Source organism: Anolis sagrei, chromosome 9 (genome assembly GCF_037176765.1).
Source record: "Anolis sagrei isolate rAnoSag1 chromosome 9, rAnoSag1.mat, whole genome shotgun sequence".
NCBI classification, from domain to species: domain Eukaryota; kingdom Metazoa; phylum Chordata; class Lepidosauria; order Squamata; family Dactyloidae; genus Anolis; species Anolis sagrei.
The window spans coordinates 1652879-1677447 of NC_090029.1; the positions used below are offsets into that span (position 1 = coordinate 1652879).

Sequence of the window (24569 nt, forward strand, 5' to 3'; positions counted from 1 at the left end):
TTCCACAGATACATAAACCCTTTTTCCTAGTTTCAACAGACCTCACTCCCTCTGAGGATGCTTGCCAGAGATGCAGGCGAAACGTCATTAGAGAATGCCTCTAGAACATGGCCGTATAGCCCGAAAAAAACCTACAACAACCCAATCAGGGACATCTAATCTCCTCTCAACAAAAGATTGCTCCAGGCACTGCCAGGCCATTATATGCTAATCAAGGTGGTCACTTGAAACATTCACACTTAGCTCCAGCAGACAAGAGTCCTTTGCCCCACCCTGGTCATCATTCCACAGATATATAAACCCTTTTTTCCTAATTCCAACAGACCTCACTCCCTCTGATGATGCTTGCCATCGATGCAGGCGAAACGTCAGGAGAGAATGCCTCTAGAACATGGCCATATAGCCCGGTAAAACCTACAACAGCCCAGCTTCCCATCTAGTTTGGAACTTTCCCTGCTTGTGTACAATTCTATTACAATTCTCTATCTGTTTGATTGTTGTTGTTGTTGTTGTGTGTCCTTTCCTTTGCCTTTTTCTTGTGCCTCCTCCACCCGGACCAACTCATCTTTCGATTCCAAATTTTCATTGTTTTTGTTGCAGGTTTGTTCCCCTTTTTCCTTCAATGAGTTTACTCCGTGTGTCCCCAAAATCTCTTCCTTTTTTGACTTGAGTGTCACAATCGTGGGAAGTCCAAAACACCTGGAGAAGGGGGACTGCAACTCCCACCATTCCGAATAGCCTCGGACCCTTTACTTTCCCCCCCACCGCTTAAGGAAGGGGCTGAGGCTGTTCGGAGTGGTGGGAGTTGTAGTCCAAAACACTTGGAGGGAGGGCCAAAGTTGGCCCATGCCTGAGATCAACGCAGCCGTACATTCCCTGCTAACGTCATGCCATGCCAGTCCCCTTTGACTCTATTGATCCCGGTGTGCCGCTTACCGACCTGCATTTGGACTTCCTCCTCGCACAATCCGGTCGAAGGAGGAAGAATAAAAACGCGGTTGGGAAAAAACAAACAAAGCAGAGTCTTTTCCTTTATGCAAGTTTGCAGAGAGTTTGCAGAGAGTCTCGCGATCCAGTCGCAGGAAAGGCGGCCTCCCCCTTCTCCCCGAAGTAAACGGGCTCCTCCGGCTGCGTTTCAGCTCCGTTCCGGGTCCCGTTCGTAGACATCAATGTGGCTCCCGACCCGCCCTTGCGGTAGATGTGTGTGGAAAAAAGAGGCTCGCCGCTCATAGCCGTGCGCATGGAGGAAGGGGTCGATTTCCTGGGAGCAAAGAACACGCTCTGTCACGTATCCACACTTAGTTGCCTAACCTAATTCCATTGCCGACCATATGTTTCGGAACGTTCACAGGGTCATAGACGGACCTTCATAGGGTCTTTTTTGGGGGTCAGGAGCGACTTGAGACATTATTTATTCATTCCCACCTAGCTCCAACAGACAAGAGTCCTTTGTCCCACCCTGGTCATTCCACAGATAGATAAACTCTTTTTTCTAGTTTCAACGGAACTCGCTACCTCTGAGGATGCTTGCCATAGATGCAGGCGAAACGTCAAGGACATCTAATCACCTCTCAACAAAAGATTGCCCCAGGCACTGTCAGGCCATTATATGCTAATCAAGGTGGTCACTTGAAACATTCACACCTAGCTCCAGCAGACAAGAGTCCTTTGTCCCACCCTGGTCATTCCACAGATATATAAACCCCTTTTCCCTAGTTCCAACAGACCTCACTACCTCTGAGGATGCTTGCCATAGATTCAGGCGAAATGTCAGGAGAAAATGCTTCTAGAACATGGCCATATAGTCTGAAAAAAACCTACAACAACCCACTAATTAAGGTGGTCAGTTGAAACATTCACACCCAGCTCCAGCAGACAAGAGTCCTTTGTCCCACCCTGGTCACTCCACAGATATATAAATCCATTTTCTTCATTCCAACAGACCTCACTACCTCTGAGGATGCTTGCCATAGATGCAGGTGAAATGTCAGGAGAAAATGCTTCTAGAACATGGCCATATAGCCCGAAAAGACCTACAACAACCCAGAGAGGAAACAATCAGGGACATCTAATCACCTCTCAGTAAAAGATTGCCCCAAGCACTGCCAGGCCATCAAATGCTAATCAAGGTGGTCACTTGAAACATTCACACCTAGCTCCAGCAGGCAAGAGTCCTTTTTCCCACCCTGGACATCATTCCACAGATATATAAACCCCTTTTCCTAGTTCCAACAGACCTCACTACCTCTGAGGATGCTTGCCATAGATGCAGGCAAAACGTCAGGAGAAAATGCTTCTAGAACATGGCCATATAGTCTGAAAAAACCTACAACAACCCACTAATTAAGGTGGTCAGTTGAAACATTCACACCTAGCTCCAGCAGACAAGAGTCCTTTGTCCCACCCTGGTCACTCCACAGATATATAAACCCATTTTCTTCGTTCCAACAGACCTCACTACCTCTGAGGATGCTTGCCATAGATGCAGGTGAAATGTCAGGAGAATCATAGAATCATAGAATCAAAGAGTTGGGAGAGACCTCCTGGGCCATCCAGTCCAACCCCATTCTGCCAAGAAGCAGGAATATTGCATTCAAATCACCCCTGACAGATGGCCATCCAGCCTCTGCTTAAAAGCTTCCAAAGAAGGAGCCTCCACCACACTCCGGGGCAGAGAGTTCCACTGCTGAACGGCTCTCACAGTCAGGAAGTTCTTCCTAATGTTCAGATGGAATCTCCTCTCTTGTAGTTTGAAGCCATTGTTCCGCGTCCTAGTCTCCAAGGAAGCAGAAAACAAGCTTGCTCCCTCCTCCTCCCTGTGGCTTCCTCTCACATATTTATACATGGCTATCATATCTCCTCTCAGCCTTCTCTTCTTCAGGCTAAACATGCCCAGTTCCCTAAGCTGCTCCTCATAGAGAATGCCTCTAGAGCATGGCCAGACAACAAAGGACTCTTGTCTGTTGGAGCTAGGGGTTAATATTTCAACTGACCACCTTGATTAGCATATAATGGCTTGACAGTGCCTAGAGCAAACTTTTGTTGAGAGGTGATTAGATGTCCTTGTTTGTTCTGGCCATTATATGCTAATCAAGGTGGTCAGTTGAAACATTCCCACCTAGCTCCAGCAGAGAAGAGTCCTTTGTCCCACCCTGGTCATTCCACAGATATATAAACCCTTTTTCCTAGTTCCAACAGACCTCACTACCTCTGAGGATGCTTGCCATAGATGCAAGCGAAACATCAGGAGAGAATGCCTCTAGGACCATGGCCATATAGCCCGGAAAAACCTACAACAACCCAATTATTTATTTATTTATTTGCTAGCCGTCCCCTGCCACGCGTTGCTGTGGCCTACTCTGGTGGTCATAGGGGTTCTGTGTGGGAGGTTTGGTCCAATTCTATCGTTGGTGGGGTTCAGAATGCTCTCTGATTGTAGGTGAACTATAAATCCCAGCAACTACAACTCCCAAATGTCAAGGTCTATTTCCCCCAAACTCTACTAGTGTTTACATTTGGGTATACTGAGAATTTGTGCCAAGTTTGGTCCAGATCCATCATTGTTTGAGTCCACAGTGATCTCTGGATGTAGGTGAACTACAACTCCAAAACCAAAGGACACTGCCCACCGGTTTTGGACTTGTAGTTCACCTACATCCAGAGATCACTGTGGACTCAAACAATGATGGATCTGGACCAAGCTTGGCAAGCATACTCAATATGTCCAAATGTGAACACTGGTGCAGTTTGGGGAAAATAGAATCTTGACATTTGGGAGTTGTAGTTACTGGGATTTATAGTTCACCTACAAATATCCAATATGCAGGATGTATTTTCATTCACTGGATCAAATTTAGAACAAATACCCAATACACCCAAATCTGAATACTGGTGGGGTTGCAGGGGGGATTGGTTTTGTCATTTGGGGGTTGTATTTGCTGGGATTTAAAGTTCACCTACAATCAAAGAACCCCTTGAAGCCCACCAACGATAGAATTGGGCCAAACTTATCACACAGAACTGCCATGACCACAGAAAATACTGTGTTTTCTGATGGTCTTTGGTGACCCCTCTGACACCCCCTCGTGACCCCTCCAGGGGTCCTGACCCCCAGGTTGAGAAACACTGCACTATACCATTATATTGTAGTGTTATTAGCAATATTATATGTAAATATATAATTATAATTATAATATTGTATTATTATTACTAGTATTATATTGTATTACATTATAGTATTATAAATATTATATGTATATACAATATACTATATCATATTATTAGTAAAGACAAGACAATTATTATTATTATTATTATTAGTAGTAGTAGTAGTAGTATGTTGCTTTCGGTTGGAGGCAGTGGGGCAGAACAGGGGCAGCTCAACCATTACGCAAAGTAAGCATTCACGGTATAGTTGATGTTGCCCAGGGGTGCTCTTGAGGCGCTCTTGGGGGAAAATAGACCTTGAAATATGCAAGTTGTAGTTACTGGGATGTATAGTTCTCCTACAATCAAAGAGCATTCTGAACTCCACCAATGATGGAATTGAACCAAATATGGTACACACAACTCCCATGACGAACAGAAAATATATATCAGTGATTGGTTGGGGGGGGGGGGGAATACTTGGGGTGCATGGCCTACCTTCTGGAGGCCCCTGAAGAGAGCCAGGTGTGACGGGGGTGTTGCAGAGGAGGAGTTTCCTGCAAATTCTGCCTGGAGCCATTGGAGGGGGGCGGCATAGAAGGCGTCCGCCTCGTCCTGGTAGTCGGCCCTTCCGTCCAGGTCCGGGGGGCATTGCAGGAAGCGCATCTGCAGCGGGCAGTGAATGTGGCTGGAAGAGGAGAAGCAGAGGGGCCCTCAGGGAAGGCAGGCAAGGAAGGTTTGGCCCCCTCCCCTCCTGCCCCTGGACCCCTCTGTGGCGAGAGAGGGAGACTATTTCTTTATTTAAGGAAAAACCTCTTTGCTCTTATACTGATTCAGTTTCCTCTTTTATCTTGGCTGGGACTTTCTGTGTGCTGTTTAACCTTTGTACAGGCACTGTACAAAGTTATAAATAAACTGTGTTACTTTGTTATACACACTTCTGTATAACAAAGTAACACAGTTTATTTATAACTTCTGGCTCCAACGCTTGTGGTTACATTTGCGTTTTGTTGCAATCTTGAGGCTTACAGTCAGTGTCATATACTTGGTTTACTTTTCTGAAATAGACTGTTTCACATTCACAAACATGTTACTTGCTTTACACACTCTTGACTGAAATTATATTTGGACTAAAGCACCACTGGCTTTCTTTATGTTCCTTAAAACTCATGCTCTATTTAACTAACTGCTTCTCAGAAGTCTTTAACGCATCTTCATAACTACTGATTTCTAACAGGCACTCAAAAACCAAGACAGATTCCTAACTCTTCTCTCAGACACACTTCTGTATAACAAAGTAACACAGTTTATTTATAACTTCTGGCTCCAACGCTTGTGGTTACATTTGCGTTTTGTTGCAATCTTGAGGCTTACTGTCAGTATCATATACTTGGGTTTACTTTTCTGAAATAGACTTTCAATGTTTCACATTCACAAACATGTTACTTGCTTTACACACTCTTGACTGAAATTATATTTTGACTAAAGCACCACTGGCTTTCTTTATGTTCCTAAAAAACTCGAAATCTATTTAACTAACTGCTTCTCTATATCAGAAGTCTTTAACACATCTTCATAACTGCTGATTTCTAACAGGCACTCAAAAACCAACACAGATTCCTAACTCTTTTCTCTCAGACACACTTCTGTATAACAAAGTAACACAGTTTATTTATAACTTCTGGCTCCAACGCTTGTGGTTACATTTGTGTTTTGTTGCAATCTTGAGGCTTACAGTCAGTATCATATACTTGGGTTTACTTTTCTGAAATAGACTTCCACTGTTTCACATTCACAAACATGTTACTTGCTTTACACACTCTTGGACTGAAATTATATTTTGACTAAAGCACCACTGGCTTTCTTTATGTTCCTAAAAAACTCGAAATCTATTTAACTCACTGCTTTTCTATATCAGAAGTCTTCAACACATCTTCATAACTGCTGATTTCTAACAGGCACTCAAAAACCAACACAGATTCCTAACTCTTTTCTCTCAGACACACTTCTGTATAACAAAGTAACACAGTTTATTTATAACTTCTGGCTCCAACGCTTGTGGTTACATTTGTGTTTTGTTGCAATCTTGAGGCTTACAGTCAGTATCATATACTTGGGTTTACTTTTCTGAAATAGACTTTCAATGTTTCACATTCACAAACATGTTACTTGCTTTACACACTCTTGACTGAAATTATATTTTGACTAAAGCACCACTGGCTTTCTTTATGTTCCTAAAAAACTCGTGCTCTATTTAACTAACTGCTTCTCTATATCAGAAGTCTTTAACGCATCTTCATAACTGCTGATTTCTAACAGGCACTCAAAAACCAACACAGATTCCTAACTCTTTTCTCTCAGACACACTTCTGTATAACAAAGTAACACAGTTTATTTATAACTTCTGGCTCCAACGCTTGTGGTTACATTTGTGTTTTGTTGCAATCTTGAGGCTTACAGTCAGTATCATATACTTGGGTTTACTTTTCTGAAATAGACTTTCAATGTTTCACATTCACAAACATGTTACTTGCTTTACACACTCTTGACTGAAATTATATTTTGACTAAAGCACCACTGGCTTTCTTTATGTTCCTAAAAAACTCGTGCTCTATTTAACTAACTGCTTCTCTATATCAGAAGTCTTTAACGCATCTTCATAACTGCTGATTTCTAACAGGCACTCAAAAACCAACACAGATTCCTAACTCTTTTCTCTCAGACACACTTCTGTATAACAAAGTAACACAGTTTATTTATAACTTCTGGCTCCAACGCTTGTGGTTACATTTGTGTTTTGTTGCAATCTTAGAGGCTTACAGTCAGTATCATATACTTGGGTTTACTTTTCTGAAATAGACTTTCAATGTTTCACATTCACAAACATGTTACTTGCTTTACACACTCTTGACTGAAATTATATTCTGACCTAAGGCAACACTAGCCTTCTTTATGTTCCTTAAAACTCGTGCTCTATTTAACTAACTGCTTCTCTATATCAGAAGTCTTTAACACATCTTCATAACTGTCTGTGCCTATTCTTCCCTACCTGCCATATGTAAACATAGAGCTATACACCAAAAAATTAACATAGAGTAGCAATTTCGCTACACCCTCCTCACCTGTAGAAGGGGGTGGAGTGGCAGGGCATCAGCATCATGACGGAGGGTGGATCCTGCTGCTCAGCTGAGGAGGAAGAAGGGCAGAGGTCCCGTAGGTGGGCCATGAGGTCCAGGGTTCCCCGCTGGTGCACCAGCCCCAGGTAGAGACCCAGCAGCGCATTGGAGGCCAGCAGGGCGCCGGCGGCCACCTTCCTCCTCCCCTTGCCCAGCCCGTGCAGCGCATGCCCTGCCAAAGGAGAAGGAAAGACAATCCGAGATGGAAGAGACCCCCGTGGGCATCCACTCCAACCCGCTTCTTTCTGCAGAAAATAAATAATAATAACAACAACAATAACACCCTCACATAGTCCTAAATGCTTGGGAAGTGTACGACTTGTGATTTTGTGATACGAAATCCAGCATATAGAGCTCGTTTGCTGTGACATACTCTGTTTTCGTGTCAGTAAAATAATAATAAAGGTACTGGGTGCAGTGCCTAAAGACCCTGGCCTGCACTTAAACACAATCGGCGCTGACAAAATTGCCATCTGACAGCTGCAGAAGGCCACCTTACTGGGATCTGCATGCGTTATTCGCCGATACATCACACAGTCCTAAACACTTGGGAAGGGATCCAATCCAATCCAACAGCCAGCAGAGTGATCTTGTTTGCTGTGGACTCATCTTGTTGTGTTTCAAATAAATAATAATAATAATAATAATAATAATTATTATTATTATTATTATTATTATATCTTTCTCCTTCCAACCTTCCCTTCTACCATTTTGTCCTTCCTTCTTTCTCGTTTTCCAACATTCCATCCTTCCATCCATCTCTCTTTCCTTTATCATTCCCTTCCGTCCTTCTCATCCTCCCTTCTTTCTCTTTTTCCTTCCTTCCTTCCATCCTTCCCTCTCTCCCTCTTTCTCCTTCCTTTCTTCCCCTTTGGCTTTCCTTCTCTTTCATTTATCCTTCCCTTCCATCCTTCTCCTCCCTTCCTTCCTTCACTTTTTCCATCCATTCTTACATTCCATCCTTTCGTCCTTCCTTCTCTTTCTCCCTCTTTCTCCTTCCTTCCCCCCCTTTGTCTTTCTTTCCTTCTCTTTCCTTTATCCTTCCCTTCCTTCCGTCCTTCTCCTTCCTTCTCTTTTTCCTTCCATTCTTCTATTCCACCCTTTCCTCGTTCCTTCCTTCTCTCTTTCCTTTACCATTCCCTTCCATCCTTCTCATCCTCCCTTCCTTCTCTTTTTCCTTCCTTCCATCCTTCCCTCTCTCCCTCTTTCTTTCTCCTTCCTTCCTTCCTTCCTTCCTTCCTTCCCCTTTGTCTTTCTTTCCTTCTCTTTCATTTATCCTTCCCTTCCATCCTTCTCCTTCTTCCTTCCTTCACTTTTTCCTTCCATTCTTACATTCCATCCTTTTGTCCTTCCTTCCCTCTCTCCCTATATCTCCTTCCTCCCCCTCCCTTTGTCTTTCTTTCCTTCTCTTTCCTTTATCCCTCCCTTCCGTCCTCCTTCCTTCCTTCCTCCCTTCTCTTTTTCCTTCCATTCTTCCATTCCACCCTTTCCTCGTTCCTTCCTTCTCTCTTTCCTTTACCATTCCCTTTCGTCCTTCTCATCAAGGTTATTTATTCTTTTACTCTGCTATTAGTATTATTTTATTACATTTATTATTTTACTCTATTATTATTCTATTTATTATTTTGCTCTATTATTACATTTAGAGTATTTTACCCTATTATTATTATTATTATTATTATTATTACATTTATTATTTTAACCTATTTATTATTATAATATTATTATGATTATTACATTTACAGTATTTTGCCCTGTTATTACTACAGTTATTATTTTACTTTATTATTACTGTTTTATTGCATTTTCATTATTTTTATTATATTTATTATTTTAATAAGTACATTTACATTGAAGGAGGTTAGAATAATGGTTTAATAAGAGTTGGGCAGTCTGATCTTAAATTACAGTTTTATGTAAATATTCAGAAACATTTAGCCTATTGATGCCTCAATTAATGTAATTTTATTGGTATCTATTTTTATTTTGAAATATGACCCATAGTGGGTGCATTTCCCACTCTCGGCTTATACTCGAGTCAATATGTTTTCCCAGTTTTTTGTGATAAAATTAGGTGCCTCGGCTTATATTTCGGTCGGCTTATACTCGAGTATATACGGTATATGTATAAACATCCCTTGCTTAGTTTCCAATACACCTCACAACTTCTGAGGATGCCCGCCGTAGATGTGGGCGAAATGTCAGGAGAGCATGCTTCCGGAACATGCTTGGAAAACACACAGCAGGGCAAAGTTTCTGGAGTTGAACAACGACTTTCAAAGTGAGGACCGCACAATTAAACAGGAACAGGAAAGACCTCACCTCTGAGGAAGCTTGCCATAGATGCAGGCGAAACGTCAGGAGAAATGCCTCTAGAACATGGCCATATAGCCCGAAAAAACCCACAAGAACTGAATTCCAATGTTGTTACACAGTGCATTTAAACCCAGCGCTTACCGCAGAAGAGCATGCAGAGCGGCAACACCGGGAGGAGGAAGCGGAACTCCTTGTGGCTCAAGGCGCTGCAAGCAAAGAGGGCGTACTGTGAGGGGCTGCCGGCCTCTCCCTGTTGCCCCCTCCGCCCCCAGCTTCCCCTTGCAAGGCCCACCTGTAAGCGGCCACCGTCCAGAGGATGAGGGCCAGGAGCAGGCGGTGGGGGGCCCTCCTCGGGGTCCGGAGGCATCCCAGGACGAAGAGGGGCAGGTGGGGCCCCAAGATGGCCGGCAAGCCCTGCGTGGCGTACCAGTGCCACGGGTGGGAGCCGTAGAAGGAGGCCGCACCCTGGAGCACGTTGAACCGCAGGAAGTTCAGCTGGACCACGACCCACTGCAGGAAGGAAGGAAGGAAGGAAGGAAGGAAGGAAGGAAGGAAGGAAGGAAGGAGGGAGCAAAGGGTTGAGAAGCCCATTTCTTCTTTGTGGTCTCTGTGAAATCGCACAATTTAGAGAAAACTACCCTAAAATATAGCTGGAGCTGACAGAGGGAGCTCATCCGCACTCTCCCGGGATTCCAACCTCCAACCTGTCGGTCTTCGGTCCTGCCGGCACAAGGGTTTAAACCCACTGCGCCACCGGGGGCTCGTATTTACAATAATAAGAAATAATTTCCGTTTAGAGAGATTGAGAACGGCCTTTCTTTGTCCATGTGGAAAATCGTCCTCCGGTAGCTCATGAAGCAAGAGCACACTCCAAACTCTCTCTCTCTCTCTCTGTAAGCACCTAAAAAATGTAACAGCAACCAAAACTCCCAGGCTCAGCTAGCTAGTAAAATATATCTTATTTTACAGTTGACACAGACACTAAATGATTTCTTACATGCGCCAACAGCCACCTTCCACACAGCTGAATAAAATACCACATTACCTGCTCTCAACCTGGGGGTCGCGACCCCTGAGAGGGTCAGGAGAGGGTGTCAGAGGGGTCGCTAAAGACCATCAGAAAACAGTATTTTCTGTTGGCGATGGGGGTTCTGTGTGGGAAGTTTGGTCCAATTCTATCGTTGGTGGTGTTCAGAATGCTCTTTGATTTTAGGTGAACTATAAATCCCAGTAACTACAACTCCCAAATGTCAAGGTCTATTTTCTCACATTACCTGCTCTGAACTGGAATATATGGCAATGTGGACTCAGAAAACCCACATCAAAGCAGATATTGTGGGATTTTCTGCCTTTATATTCTGGGTTATATGGCTGTGTGGAAGGGACCTGTGTTACATAGTAATACACGTTTCTCAACCTGGGGTTCGCGGCCCCTGAGGAGGTCACGAGGGGGTCTCAGAGGGGTCATAGAATCCTAGAATCCTAGAGTTGGAAGAGACCTCCTGGGCCATCCAGTCCAACCCCATTCTGCCAAGAAACAGGAACATTGCATTCAAATCACCCCTGACAGATGGCCATCCAGCATTTCCCAAAGGCGCGCTTACCTTGCCGTAGAATATCCGGTCAAGGACCAAAGAGCTGCCCAGAGTGACCAGGCTGTAAAGGAAGAGGAAGGAGGAGAAAATGGACCCTTGCTGTGAAGCAGCTAGAATCCCTGACCATTTGATGCAAAGTGTGGAGACCAAAATCCACATCTCAGCAACTGCAACTCCCAAATGTCAAGGTCTATTTTCCCCAACCAGTGTTCACATTTGGGCATATTGAGTATTTGTACCAAGTTTGGCCCAGTTCTATCATTGTTTGAGTCCACAGTGCTCTCTGGATGTAGGTAAGCTACAACTCCAAAACTCAAGGTTAATGCCCACCAAACCCTTCTTGTATTTTTCTGTTGGTCATGGGAATTCTGTGTGCCAAGACTGGTTGAATTCCATTGTTAGTGGAGTTCAGAATGCTCTTTGATTGTAGGTGAACTATAAATCCCAGTAACTGCAACTCCCAAATGTCAAGGTCTATTATCTCTAAACTCCACCAGTGTCCTCATTTGGGCATATTGAGTATTCAGGCGAAGTTTGGTCCAGATCCATCATTGTTTGAGTCCACAGTACTCTCTGGAGTAGGTGAACTACAACTCCCAAACTCAAGGTCAATGCCCACCAAACCCTTCCAGTGTGTTCTGTTGGCCATGGGAGAACTGTGTGCCAAGTTTGATTCAATTCCATCTTTGGTGGAGTTCAGAATGCTCTGTGATTGTAGGTGAACTATAAATCCCAGCAACTACAACTCCCAAACGACAAAATCAATCCAAAAGGCTGGACTCACCCCACGGAGAGGCAGCGGAGAAGGAGGAGGTGGAGGCGCCGCTCCGAGGTCTCGGTCCAGAAGTGCCAAAACAGCAATGGGGCCCAAAAGATGGCCGCTGTCGGGCGGATGATGAAAGCCACTGCTGCCAGGATCAAGTACCGGGCGCTAGGAAAGGAAAGGAGTTTGGGGTTGTTGCATTCTTTCTACGAGTGAGGAAAGCTAGCTCTCAGCCTCTAAGTAATCAGGAGGGACCTGGTTTCACAGCCTGCACAAACAGACAGCAGAGGTGTTGTTTTATTTTGCAGTGCTGTGTCATAAAATACCGACAGGTCTGTACAAAAATTACATTCTCTCTTTCCCTGACTCCCAGCAAATTCCCCGACCATTCGAGTGTGTTTACCTAAGGGTGAGTGGCTGGGACAGAACAGGAGTTCTTTTGGTATACCGTCCACCCCGCTACTCAACAGTCTCCATGCCTGAGCTAGCCTGGGCCCTGCCATATGCACAATGGAGGACCCTGGTAGGGCTGGGCGGTTTCGTTTCGTTAATTCGTAATTCGTTTAAAAAATTCTTTAATTTTTCAATTACAAAACGATAACGAACCAGTCTGGAGCAATTTTTTTAAAAAACGAATTTTTAAATCGTTTCGTAAATGTTTTGTATTTCATTATTGTATTCGTTTCGTTATCGTTTTGAGGTCGTTTCGTTATTATTTCCGCATGTCTGGGGCAAGTTTTATAGCTGTTTTTGGTTTAATTAAGCTTCAAAAGTTCCCCCTGTCCCATTTGGAGGTTTTTTAGCCTATTGCGCGGTCGCGTCTGCCATTAACGAATCGATTCGTTATTGTTTTGTAATTTTTTTCACATTTACGAAATTTCATAAATATAGGAAAATTTTGTAATTATTTTAAATAACGAAACGCAAAAACCCCCAAAAAATGAATAGATTTTAGAAACAATTTTTTCCGTTGTTACCCAGGCCTAGACCCTGGGTTTTGCTGCTGCTGGTAGACTATGCTACTATTATTTTACGGGGAGGGTCTTTTGTTTGCAAGCCCACTTGTCTTGCACTGCACCACGTCCAGAGCTTGGAAGCCTCGAGGCTATGACGAGGCAACCCTCCTGAACCTTGGACCATAATCCCCTCACCTGCTGCTCCCCGCTTTGGTGCCCGGCAAGGGATAGAAGGAGAGCGCGATGGTGCAGAGGGCAGCCTCCGTGGCGTTGGTCAGCGTCCGGGTGCAGCAGTACCAGGTGAACCAGGAGCAGAGCTGGCAGAAGACCTGCAAACCACGGCGGAGAAGAGATCAGTCTCTCTCTCAGAACGAAACCGTTTTCACCCCTGTGAGGTAGACCAGGTCTGGGCCAACTTGCCCCCCCCCCTTCCTCCAGGTGTTTTGGACTTCAACTCCCACAATTCCTAACAGCTGGGCTATACATTCAGACAGTCTCCTGCAGACTGCTTCAGACCTCAATCACACACTGGCTTGTAGGAGATTGCCCTAGAATCCTAGAATCCAAGAGTTGGAAGAGACCTCCTGGGCCATCATCCAGTCCAACCCCATTCTGCTAAGAAGCAGGAATATTGCATTCAAATCACCCCTGACAGATGGCCATCCAGCCTCTGTATAAAAGCTTCCAAAGAAGGAGCCTCCACCACACTCCAGGGCAGAGAGTTCCACTGATAAACAGCTCTCACAGTCAGGAAGATCATAGAATCTTAGAGTTGGAAGAGACCTGGTGGACCATCATCCAGTCCAACCCCATTCTGCCAAGAAGCACGAAAATTGCATTCAAAGCATCCCCGACAGATGGCCATCCAGCATCTCTTTAAAAGCTTCCAAAGAAGGAGACTCCACCACACTCCAGGGCAGAGAGTTCCACTGCTGAACGGCTCTCACAGCCAGGAAGTTCTTCCTCATGTTCAGGTGGAATCTCCTCTCTTGTAGTTTGAAGCCATTGTTCTATTGCGTCCTAGTCTCCAGGGAAGCAGAAACGAAGCTTGCTCCCTCCTCCTCCTCCCTGTGGCTTCCTCTCACGTATTTATACACGGCTATCATATCTCCTCTCAGCCTTCTCTTCTTCAGGCTAGACATGCCCAGCTCCTTAAGCCGCTCCTCATAGAGCTTGTTCTCCAGACCCTTGATCATTTTAGTCGCCCTCCTCTGGACACATTTCAGCTTGTCAATATCTCTCTTGAATTGTGGTGCCCAGAATTGGACACAGTACTCCAGGTAAAGTGGTCTAACCAAAGCGGAATAGAGCATGGGGAGCATGATTTCCCTAGATCTAGACACTAGGCTCCTCTTCATGCAGGCCAACATCCCATTGGCTTTTTTTGCCGCCACATCACGTTCCTGGCTCATGTTTAACTTGCCATCCATGAGGACTCCAAGATCTCTCGATCCAGGCCTCATTGTCCCCCATTCTGTCTCTTTGCATTTCGTTTTTTCTGCCTAAGTGGAGTCTCTTGCATTTGTCCCTGTTGAACTTCATTGTGTTAGTTTTGATAGATAGATGATATTCCCAGTGTGTACACACACACACACACATAATCCTTTGCAACTGTTAAAGCCTGACTCTCCTTTGCTCTACTGCTAAACCCCAGAACCTTCTAATCTGCTGAACTATTGCTGCTGATTTAGATTTGCAAGGGTGTCTCTGAAATTGCTCCACAGACCCTCCCACGCCACGCGCCACAAGAGAGGAAGGGACTCACCACCCACTGGGCCACTTCAGGGCCGTCCAGCCACTTCGCGAAGGAGTACAGCCTCACGTCGGCCACCGCCGCCAGCAGAGCCTGGGCGACACGAGGGAGCCAGATCTGCAAACAGGAGGCAAGGACTTAGGCACAACCTGCACAAGGCTGTAGCCCTCATCGAGGAGGACTGAGAGGCAGATGAGCAAGGGGAAAATCAATTGGCCCTTTTGCCTGCCACTCTTCCTCCCCTCCCATCCCCTCCCTTGTTAGCCTGATACTTCTAAAAGATATGCCTCTTTTTACCCGTGGCAAGGCTCTGCGTCCAGTTTGTTCTTCTCCTGTGAGCATGGAGAGAGGCAAGATGTCTGCTGTGAGTTAGTTAGTTCCTTAGGTAGCTAGGCCTTGTTGTAGTTTCCTATCTAGATATGGTGTTCTTTCACTAAAGTCTTTAAAGCTGGACTCTGCTTCTGAACTTCTGTTGCTCAATGACTCTACTGCTGGCATTAGAAGCTTCTGAACTGCCCCTTTTGGTCTTCTCTTGTGAACATGGAGAGAGAGAAAGAGGATGTCTGCTATGAGTGAGTGAGTCAGACTCAGTTTACCCTCCTATTTAATAATGCAGTTCTTTCAAAGATGGACTCTGCTCCTGAACTGCTAACACTCAATGGCTCTACTGCTGGCATTAGAAGCTTCTGAACTGCCTCTTTTGTTCTTCTCTTGTAAGCATGGAGAGAGAGAAAGAGGATGTCTGCTATGAGTGAGTGAGTGAGTCAGACTCTGTTTACCTTCCTATTTAATAATGCAGTTCTTTCAAAGATGGACTCTGCTGCTGAACGGCTAACACTCAATGGCTCTACTGCTGGCATTAGAAGCTTCTGAACTGCCTCTTTTGGTCTTCTCTTGTGAGCATGGAGAAAGAGAAAGAAGATGTCTGCTGTGAGTGAGTGAGGCCCTGCTTACTTCCTTATTGAACAATGTACTTCTTTCAAAACTTGACTCTGCTCCTGAATTGCTAACACTCCATGACTCTACTGCTAGAACTAGGAGCTTCTACACTGCCCGATTGCCTCTTTTCTTCTTCTCCTGTGAGCACAGAGAGAACATGAGGATGTCTACTGTGAATGAATCAGACCCTGTTTACCTTCCTATTTAACAATGTACTTCTTTCAAAGCTGGACTCTGCTCCTGAATTGCTAACACTCCATGACTCTACTGCTGGCACTAGGAGCTTCTGCACTGCCTGATTACCTCATTTCTTCTCCTCCTGTGAGCATGGAGAGAACACGAGGATGTCTACTATGAATGAATCAGACCCTGTTTACCTTCCTATTTAACAATGTACTTCTTTCAAAGCTGGACTCTGCTCCTGAATTGCTGATACTCAAAGGCTCTACTGCTGGCACTAGAAGCTTCTGAACTGCTGAACTGCTGCATTACTATTTTAGAATGCTTTTCTCCTTTTTATGGAAGTGACGCCATTCAGGGACCCTTCTTGCTCACTCACCAGGAGGTGGACGCTGTCCTTCCCGACGAGCTCCAGCCCCTTGTAGATGCCGGCAAAGAAGAGCGGGTAGAGAGCGCTGCGCAGGCCCTGGGCCCACTCCCAGGTCAGGAAGCCGTATGTGAGGAAGTCAAGGAAGGCATAGCTTCAGTGTGGCCTACCACGGACATTTGCAAGCAAGGGCAACTTAGCATCATCAGAACTCGGTGCTACTAAAAAGATACTGAATGCCTCAACACGCCTTTGGCAATGGAGCACACTTTTCCCGTGCTTTGGTGATAGAATCACCCAGATTACCTGTCTGAACGTATCTCCTGATATGAACCATCATGTAGCTTAAGATCGTAAGGAGAGACCCTGCTCTCGATCCCACCACTTTCGCAAACACGGTTGTCGGGGACGAGAGACAGGGCCTTCTCAGCAGTGGCCCCCCATCTGTGGAACTCTCTGACTAAGGACATCAGGTTGGTCACCTCCTTCTTGTCCTTCAGAAGACAACTGAAGACCTGGTTCTGGGGTCAGGCATTTGACTAGAGGGTAGCGGCAATATGGAAAGGAATTTTGGGATTTTTACGACATTGGATTCTTAAATGAATGTATTTATTTTATATTGAGCGAAGACAAGAGGGGAACAGAAGACATTTCCATATTGTCTTTACTAATAATATAATATAGTATATTGTATATACATGTAATATTTATAATATTATAATGTAATACAATACAATACAATACAATACAATATAACGGCGCTCCATGCAGTCATGCCGGCCACATGACCTTGGAGGTGTCTATGGACAACGCTGGCTCTTCGGCTTAGAAATGGAGATGAGCACCACACCCCAGAGTCAGACATGACTGGACTTAATGTCAGGGGACTACCTTTACCTTTACCTTACACTATAATACTAGTAATAATAATAATACAATATTATAATAATTATATATTCACATTACAGGTAATTCTACTAATAATATTCCAATATAATGGTATAGTGCAATATAGTAATCTATAATACTGATATTGTACTATGCTGATAATATAATATATTGTAATATAATATAATATAATATAATATAATATAATATAATATATCGTAATCCGCTCTGAGTCCACTTCGGGGTGAGAAGAGCAGCATAGAAATGCAGTAAATAATAATAATAATAATAATAATAATTTGAAAGGGTCTTTGAGTGAAATTTGCAAATGCTAAACAAGGCACTTTGAATGAAATTAACAGTAAAAGAGAAATATACCCTTTCTCGGTAGAAAAAGAGCAACACGGAAGAAAATGTTTTTGAGAGACAAGATGCGACATGTAGCGGTCATACAAAGTTCAAACTTACACAGTTGTGTTGTGGTTAAGCCAAAGGTTGTGGTTAAGCGCAGAGTCTGCAGGTACAAGAAGGTACTTTCCATCAAAAGGTCAAGGGAGAGGGGCTAGAAAGAGAGTACTTTCCATGACCAAAAAAAAAAAATGTTCTTGTTTACTTGAGGGTATATAACGGTGTACAAAAGCCAAGGGGGGTGCGGCAGTCTCTTGAAGGGTATCATCTGCGTGTGCTGCCAGGCTGTCCGCCTTCTTCATGAAGAAACTAAAATATATCTTGTTTTTTGATCTTTTTGGGGGGGGGGGGGGGACTGTCTCCTTCGTGACGTGGACCTAAGAAGACCCAATTTAGGGTCTCTAACAATTGAGTCACCAATAAGGCTGAGAAAGGCGGTATACAAGTATAGTAAGTAAGTAAGTAAATAAATAAATTAATAATTTAGTCACCGATAAGGCTGAGAAAGTATAGTAAGCAAGTAAGTAAATGTAACCGAATAAATAAATATATAAATATATAAAATTCAGAGGCTGGATGGCCATCTGTTGGGAGGGATCAGACTGTGACTTTCTTTCCTGAAGGCTTATTATTATAATATTAATATTATTAATAATAATTGAGTTGCCGATAAGGCTGAGAAAGTATAGTAAGTAAGTAAATATAATTGAATAAATAAATAAAATTCAGAGGCTGGATGGCCTTCTGTTGGGAGGGATCTGATTGTGACTTGCCTTCCTGAAGGCTTATTATTATAATATTAATATTATTAATAATAATTGAGTCAGTCACCGACAAGGCTGAGAAAGGCGGTATACAAGTATAGTAAGTAAATAAATAAATAAAATTCAGAGGCTGGATGGCCATCTGTCGGGAGGGATCAGACTGTGACTTGACGTCCTGAAGGCTTATTATTATTATAGTATTAATATTATTATTAATAATTGAGTCGCCGACAAGGCTGAGAATGGCGGTATAAAAGTATAGTAAGCAAATAAATAAATAAATAAATGTAAATAAATAAATAAATCAAGTAAATAAATTAATAATAATTTAGTCGCTGATAGGGCTGAGAAAGTATAGTAAGTAAATATAAATAAATAAATAAAAGTTAGAGGCTGGATGGCCATCTGTCGGGAGGGATCAGACCGTGACTGTCAACACCATCCCGGCCCCGCCCTCTTCCTAGCCTCGGCTCCCATTGGAGGAGTCATCCCTCCTCGGCCCCGCCCCCTTACTGGCCTCCGTTCCTATTGGCGGAGTGACACAATCCCGGTCCCGCCCCTTTCCTAGCCTCGGCTCCCATTGGCGGAGTAACAGTATCCCGGCCCCGCCCCTTTCTCAGCCTCGGCTCCCATAGGAGGAGTGATCCCACCTCGGCCCCGCCCCTTTCCTAGTCTGGCTTCCCATTGGCAGAGTAACACCATCCCGGCCCCGCCCCTTTCATAGTGTCGGTTCCCATTGGCGGAGTAACCCCAGCTCGGCCCCGCCCCTATAACAGGGGGCGTGGCCGGGATGGAGTGACTTCGCCCATAGGCGAGACTGGAAAGGGGGCGGGGCCGGAAGGCCCCGCCCCCTTTCCAGTCTCGCCTATGGGCGAAGTCACTCCATCCCGGCCACGCCCCCTTTTCTAGCCAAGGTTCCCATTGGTGGAAAAATCCGCCCATTTCCCCATCCTGAGTTCTCATTTGTGGAGCAACCCCACTGAGGCCCCGCCCCCTTCCTATCCCCGCTTCCCATTGGCCGCCTCAGCTAGGCCCCGCCCCTGGAAGGATATCCGAAGGCGGCCCGGTGCGCGACCTCCAGCGCCTGCCAGTACTCGTCCGGGACGAAGCTGGTCCGGACCAGGAAGCAGTTCAGGAGCCGCAGCGCCGCCAAGAAGAGGGCCAGCCTTACCCACGGCGTAGTAGGGGCGAAACTGGGGCGCTCCCCCTCAGGACCGCCAGGCGCGCACTTCCGCTTCCGGAGACGCGCTGCCGCCATCGCAAAGACTCAAAACTCAGATCTCGCGAGAGTTCAGAATCAAGGTGTACAGACTCAGATCTCGCGAGAGTTCAGGATCAAAGCGGTGAGAGCCTAACCAATCGCGATGGGGTGTGGGCGGAGCTTCTAAGACTCAAAACTCAGATCTCGCGAGAGTTCAGGATCAAGGTGTACAAACTCAGATCTCGCGAGAGTTAAGGATCAAAGAGTGAGAGACTAACCAATCGCGATGGGTCGTGGGCGGAACTTCCCGCAGCTGCTCCTGGTCGCCATCTTGGGTGTGTCGGGAGGAATCTATATCTGGAAGCCTCTCTTCCTGGAAGCGGCGAAGCGGAAGGAGAAAAGTCCTGACACGAAAGTGGAGCCCTAGCCCCGTGCACGTGTGAATGGCGTTCGTGGCCTATTTCGACGCGTGTCAGACGCCTGGGAGCTAGATTGGCCTGTCACGTGCCTCCCTGCCGCAAGGGACGCCGGGATTCGTAGTCCGGAAGCGACTGTCTCCTTCCTCCAGGCCTCTCTCTCTGCCCAAGGCGAATAAACCTATTCGGATGCTCTCTCTTTCTTTGCATTTTAAACACTATTAAATCCTGCTTTGACGTTTGTGATGTCTCTTTCTCAGATAATATTTATTTATTGATGGGTTGTTGTCGTTTTTTTTGGGCTGTATGGCCATGTTCTAGAGGCATTTTCTCCTGACGTTTCGCCTGCATCTATGGCAAGCATCCTCAGAGGTTGTGAGGTCTGTTGGAAATTGGGTTTATATATCTGTGGAATGATGTCCAGGGTGGGACAAAGGACTCTTGTCTGCTGGAGCTAGGGGTGAATGTTTCAACAAACAAGGCCATCTAATCTCAACAAAAGATTGCCCCAGGCACTGCCAGGCCATCAAATGCTAATCAAGGTGGTCAGTTGAAACATTCACTGTGTAATTCTGCTTTGACGTTTGTGTATTTTGTGGTGTGTCTTCCTCAGGTAATATTTATTTATTGATGTATTTCGTGTACTTTTACCCTGCCTTTCTCCCTTGGGGGACTCAGGGCGGCATCACACAAGCACCATACCATGCTGTCGAAGTAGAATTAAAGCATTAAAAACCATTACAATCCTAGAGTTGGAAGAGACCTGGTGGGCCATCATCCAGTCCAACCCCATTCTGCCAAGAGGCAGGAATATTGCATTCAAATCACCCCTGACAAATGGCCATCCAGCCTCTGCTTAAAAGCTTCCAAAGGAGGAGCCTCCACCACACTCTGGGGCAGAGAGTTCCACTGCTGAACGGCTCTCACAGTCAGGAAGTTCTTCCTCATGTTCAGATGGAATCTCCTCTCTTGTAGTTTGAAGCCATTGTTCCATTGCGTCCTAGTCTCCAAGGAAGCAGAAAACCCAAGCTTGCTCCCTCCTCCTCCCTGTGGCTTCCTCTCACATACTTATTCATGGCTATCATATCTCCTCTCAGCCTTCTCTTCTTCAGGCTAAACATGCCCAGCTCCTTAAGCCGCTCCTCATAGGGCTTGTTCTCCAGACCCTTGATCTGCTCCCTCCTCCCTGTGGCTTCCTCTCACATATTTATCCATGGCTATCATGTCTCCTCTCAGCCTTCTCTTCCTCAGGCTAGACATGCCCAGCTCCTTAAGCTGCTCCTCATAGGGCTTGTTCTCCAGACCCTTGATCATTTTAGTCGCCCTCTTTCTCTGGACACATTCCAGCTTAGAGTCAATATCTCTCTTGAATTGTGGTGCCCAGAATTGGACACAATATTCCAGGTAAAGTGGTCTAACCAAAGCGGAATAGAGGATGGGGAGCATGACTTCCCTGGACCTAGACACTAGGCTCCTCTTGATGCAGGCCAACATCCCATTGGCTTTCTTTGCCACCACATCACATTCCTGGCTCATGTGCAACTTCCTCCCCACGAGGACTCCAAGATCTTTTTCCCACGTCCTGCTCTCGAGCCAGGCCTCATCATCCCCCATTCTATCTCTTTGCATTTCATTTTTTCTGCCTAAGTGGAGTCTCTTGCATTTGTCCCTGTTGAACTTCATTGTGTTAGTTTTGGCCCCTCATCTCTCTAATCCAGGGGTCCTCAAACTAAGGCCCGGGGGCCGGATGCGGCCCTCCAAGGTCATTTTCCCGGCCCTCGCTCAGGCTCAACCTAAGTCTGTAAGCACACAACAACAACAACAATCCTATCTCATCAGCCAAAAGCAGGCCCACACTTCCCATTGAAATACTAACTGGAGGGAACCAAGGGATCTTTGCAGAGCTAATGGTCCGCCTGGTGACCAAAGCTATCTCTGTTCCATGACCAGGCTACGAGAGGTCAAGATAATGGGTTTCATCCAAGAATCCCTGGAACTGGGTGGCCACCACTCGCTCCAAAACCTTGTCCAGGAAGGGGAGACTGGAAATAGGCAGGTAGTGCTCCGGGATTGTGGGGCAGCTGGCTGAGTGTCAGCTGCATTAAGATCACTCTGACCAAAAGGTCATGAGTTCGAAGTCAGCCCGGGTTGGAGTGGGTTTCCAACCAATTGTGTAGCCTGTTGTCGACCTTCGCAACCCGAAAGACAGTTGCATCTGTCAAGTAGGAAAATTAGGTACCACCTTAAAGTGTGAGAAGGCTAAATTAGCTAATTTATGAGGCCATAAAGAAGACTCCAGCAAAGCATTCCAGCAGGGAAGCATGCGGGGAATGCGGAAGTGCTTCATCAGTGTCGCAGATGGACAAGGAAAGCGACAGCTCCCCTGGCGGCCAGAAAAAGTTAAATAGCCTCTGTGAATGTCTGTATATGTTTGTATGTCAAAAATTGGCACTGACTGTTTGCCATATATGTGTACACTGTAATCCGCCCTGAGTCCCCTGCCGGGTGAGGAGGGCGGAATAGAAAAGCTGCAAATAAATAAATGAAAATAGTTGTTAAACTGCCACTCTGAGTTTCATAGAATCCTAGAGATGGGAGAGACCTCCTGGGCCATCCAGTCCAACCCCATTCTGCCAAGAAGCAGGAATATTGCATTCAAATCACCCCTGACAGATGGCCACCCAGCCCCTGTTGAAAAGCTTCCAAAGAAGGAGCCTCCACCACACTCCCTCCGGGGCAGAGAGTTCCACTGCTGAACAGCTCTCACAGTCAGGAAGTTCTTCCTCATGTTCAGATGGAATCTCCTCTCTTGTAGTTTGAAGCCATGGCTCCCTTGCGTCCTAGTCTCCATGGAAGCAGTAAACAAGCTTGCTCCCTCCTCCTCCCTGTGGCTTCCTCTCACATATTGATACATGGCTATCATATCTCCTCTCATCCTTCTCTTCTTCAGGCTAAACATGCCCAGCTCCTTAAGCCGCTCCTCATAGGGCTTGTTCTCCAGACCCTTGATCATTTTAGTCGCCCTCTTTCTCTGGACACATTCCAGCTTAGAGTCAATATCTCTCTTGAATTGTGGTGCCCAGAATTGGACACAATATTCCAGGTAAAGTGGTCTAACCAAAGCAGAATAGAGCATGGGGAGCATGACTTCCCTAGATCTAGACACTAGGCTCCTCTTGATACAGGCCAAAATCCCATTGGCTGTTTTTGCCGCCACATCACATTCTTGGCTCATGTTTAACTTGTTGTCCATGAGGACTCCAAGATCTTTTCCACACGTCCTGCTCTCGAGCCAGGCCTTCCCCTTTCTGTATCTTTGCATTTCGTTTTTCCTGCCAAAGTGGAGTATCTTGCATGTTTCCCTGTTGAACTTCATTTTGTTAGTTTTGGCCCATCATCTCTCTCATCTGTCAAGATCCCTTTGACTCTTGCTCCTGTCCTCTGGACTATTGGCTATCCCTCCCAATTTGGTGTCGTCTTCAAACATGATGATCCTGCCTTCTAGCCCTTCATCTAAGTCATGAATGGAGACGTTGAACAGGACCGGGCCCAGGACGGAACCCTGCGGCACTCCACTTGTCACTTCTTTCACCACTCTTTATTTTCTCCCCCGTTGAATATTTCCAAACATTATTTCCTTGGGTTGTGGCGTGAGAGGGAAAGGGCCAAGGGGTCTTTGTGTTGGGCAAGCAGCGCAGGAGTCGAAGAGGAAGTGGTGCCGTAACACCAGAAGGAAGTGGGGTGACGAAGCAGCAACGGCAGCCAAGTCCCGGGGATGGAATGGTGTAGCCGCAACCTCTGCCTTGCATCCAATGGAGCCCTGCAGCTTTGGACAGGCCTCAGGCGGAAGGGAGCAGGGGGTGGGCGCGCAGGCAGGGCTGAGTTTCCACAGTGGTGGTGCTCCTCCTCTTGCTCCCCTTCCTTCCTCCCTCCTTTCCTGTGGTCAGAGGGAGGCCCCTTCTTGCAAGGGGAGGGCACTGGGGCTGGCACAGGAGCTCCCCATCACTTGACCAAGACAAGCCAGAAGCACATGACAAGCAGCTGAGAGTCATTCGGGGTTTCTCTCTGTCTGCCTGCCTGCTTGCCTGCCTGGTCTAGGGTTTGGGACCCACCGCTGGGCCCCCTCCCACCAAGAAGCAGGGCTGATGGACCGGACCCTGACCCAGAGACACATCGCCGCCATTGTCTTCCTCCGACCCTTCCTCTTCCTCCTGTAGATCCAACCTTCCGTCCATCCGTCCTTCCTTTCTTCCTTCCTCCCGCAGGTAAGGGAAAGTATGCCGTAAGGAAGGAGCAAGCTGGAAACTAGGGCTCTGAGCAATCCCATCTGACTTTTGGGAAGACCTTCCTGACCTTAAGAGGAGTTGTTCAGCAGTGGAACTCTCTGCCTCAGGATCTAATGGAGATTTTGAAGCAGAGGCTGGAAGCCATCTCTTGGGGGTGCCTTGATTGTGCTTTTCCTGCATGCAAGAAGGGGGTTGTGCTAAAAATAACAATATAATGAGATTTGTATTCCTGACCTTAAGAAGAGTTGTTCAGCAGTGGAACTCTCCGCCTCAGGATCTAATGGAGGTTTTGAAGCAGAGGCTGGATGGCCATCTCTCGGGGGTGCCTTGATTGTGCTTTTCCTGCATGCAAGAAGGGGGTTGTGCTAAAAATAAAAATATAATGAACTTTGTATTGTCGAAGGCTTTCATGGCC

General features: G+C 45.9%; 2 protein-coding genes across 2 annotated transcripts in view; one reads left to right on the plus strand and one right to left on the minus strand.

The window, feature by feature from the left end:
* Positions 1–1050: 1050 nt before the first annotated feature.
* PIGB (phosphatidylinositol glycan anchor biosynthesis class B) lies at positions 1051–20066 on the minus strand. The gene is made up of 11 exons (XM_067471208.1): positions 19304–20066; positions 16204–16321; positions 14718–14822; positions 13148–13281; positions 12018–12164; positions 11243–11294; positions 9931–10148; positions 9780–9844; positions 7269–7494; positions 4645–4834; positions 1051–1261 (listed from the first exon to the last, which is right to left on the minus strand). Exons 1-11 carry the CDS (start codon positions 19507–19509, stop codon positions 1136–1138), a joined length of 1587 nt encoding a protein of 528 aa, XP_067327309.1. The 5' UTR covers positions 19510–20066; the 3' UTR covers positions 1051–1135.
* Positions 20067–23675: 3609 nt separating this feature from the next.
* The window catches only part of RAB27A (RAB27A, member RAS oncogene family), a 38551-nt gene continuing 37657 nt past the window's right edge, over positions 23676–24569 (plus strand). Inside the window, exon 1 of the mRNA XM_060755834.2 lies at positions 23676–24133. The gene's annotated coding sequence lies outside the window, so the exon portion shown is untranslated. The remainder of the gene's footprint in view (positions 24134–24569) is intronic.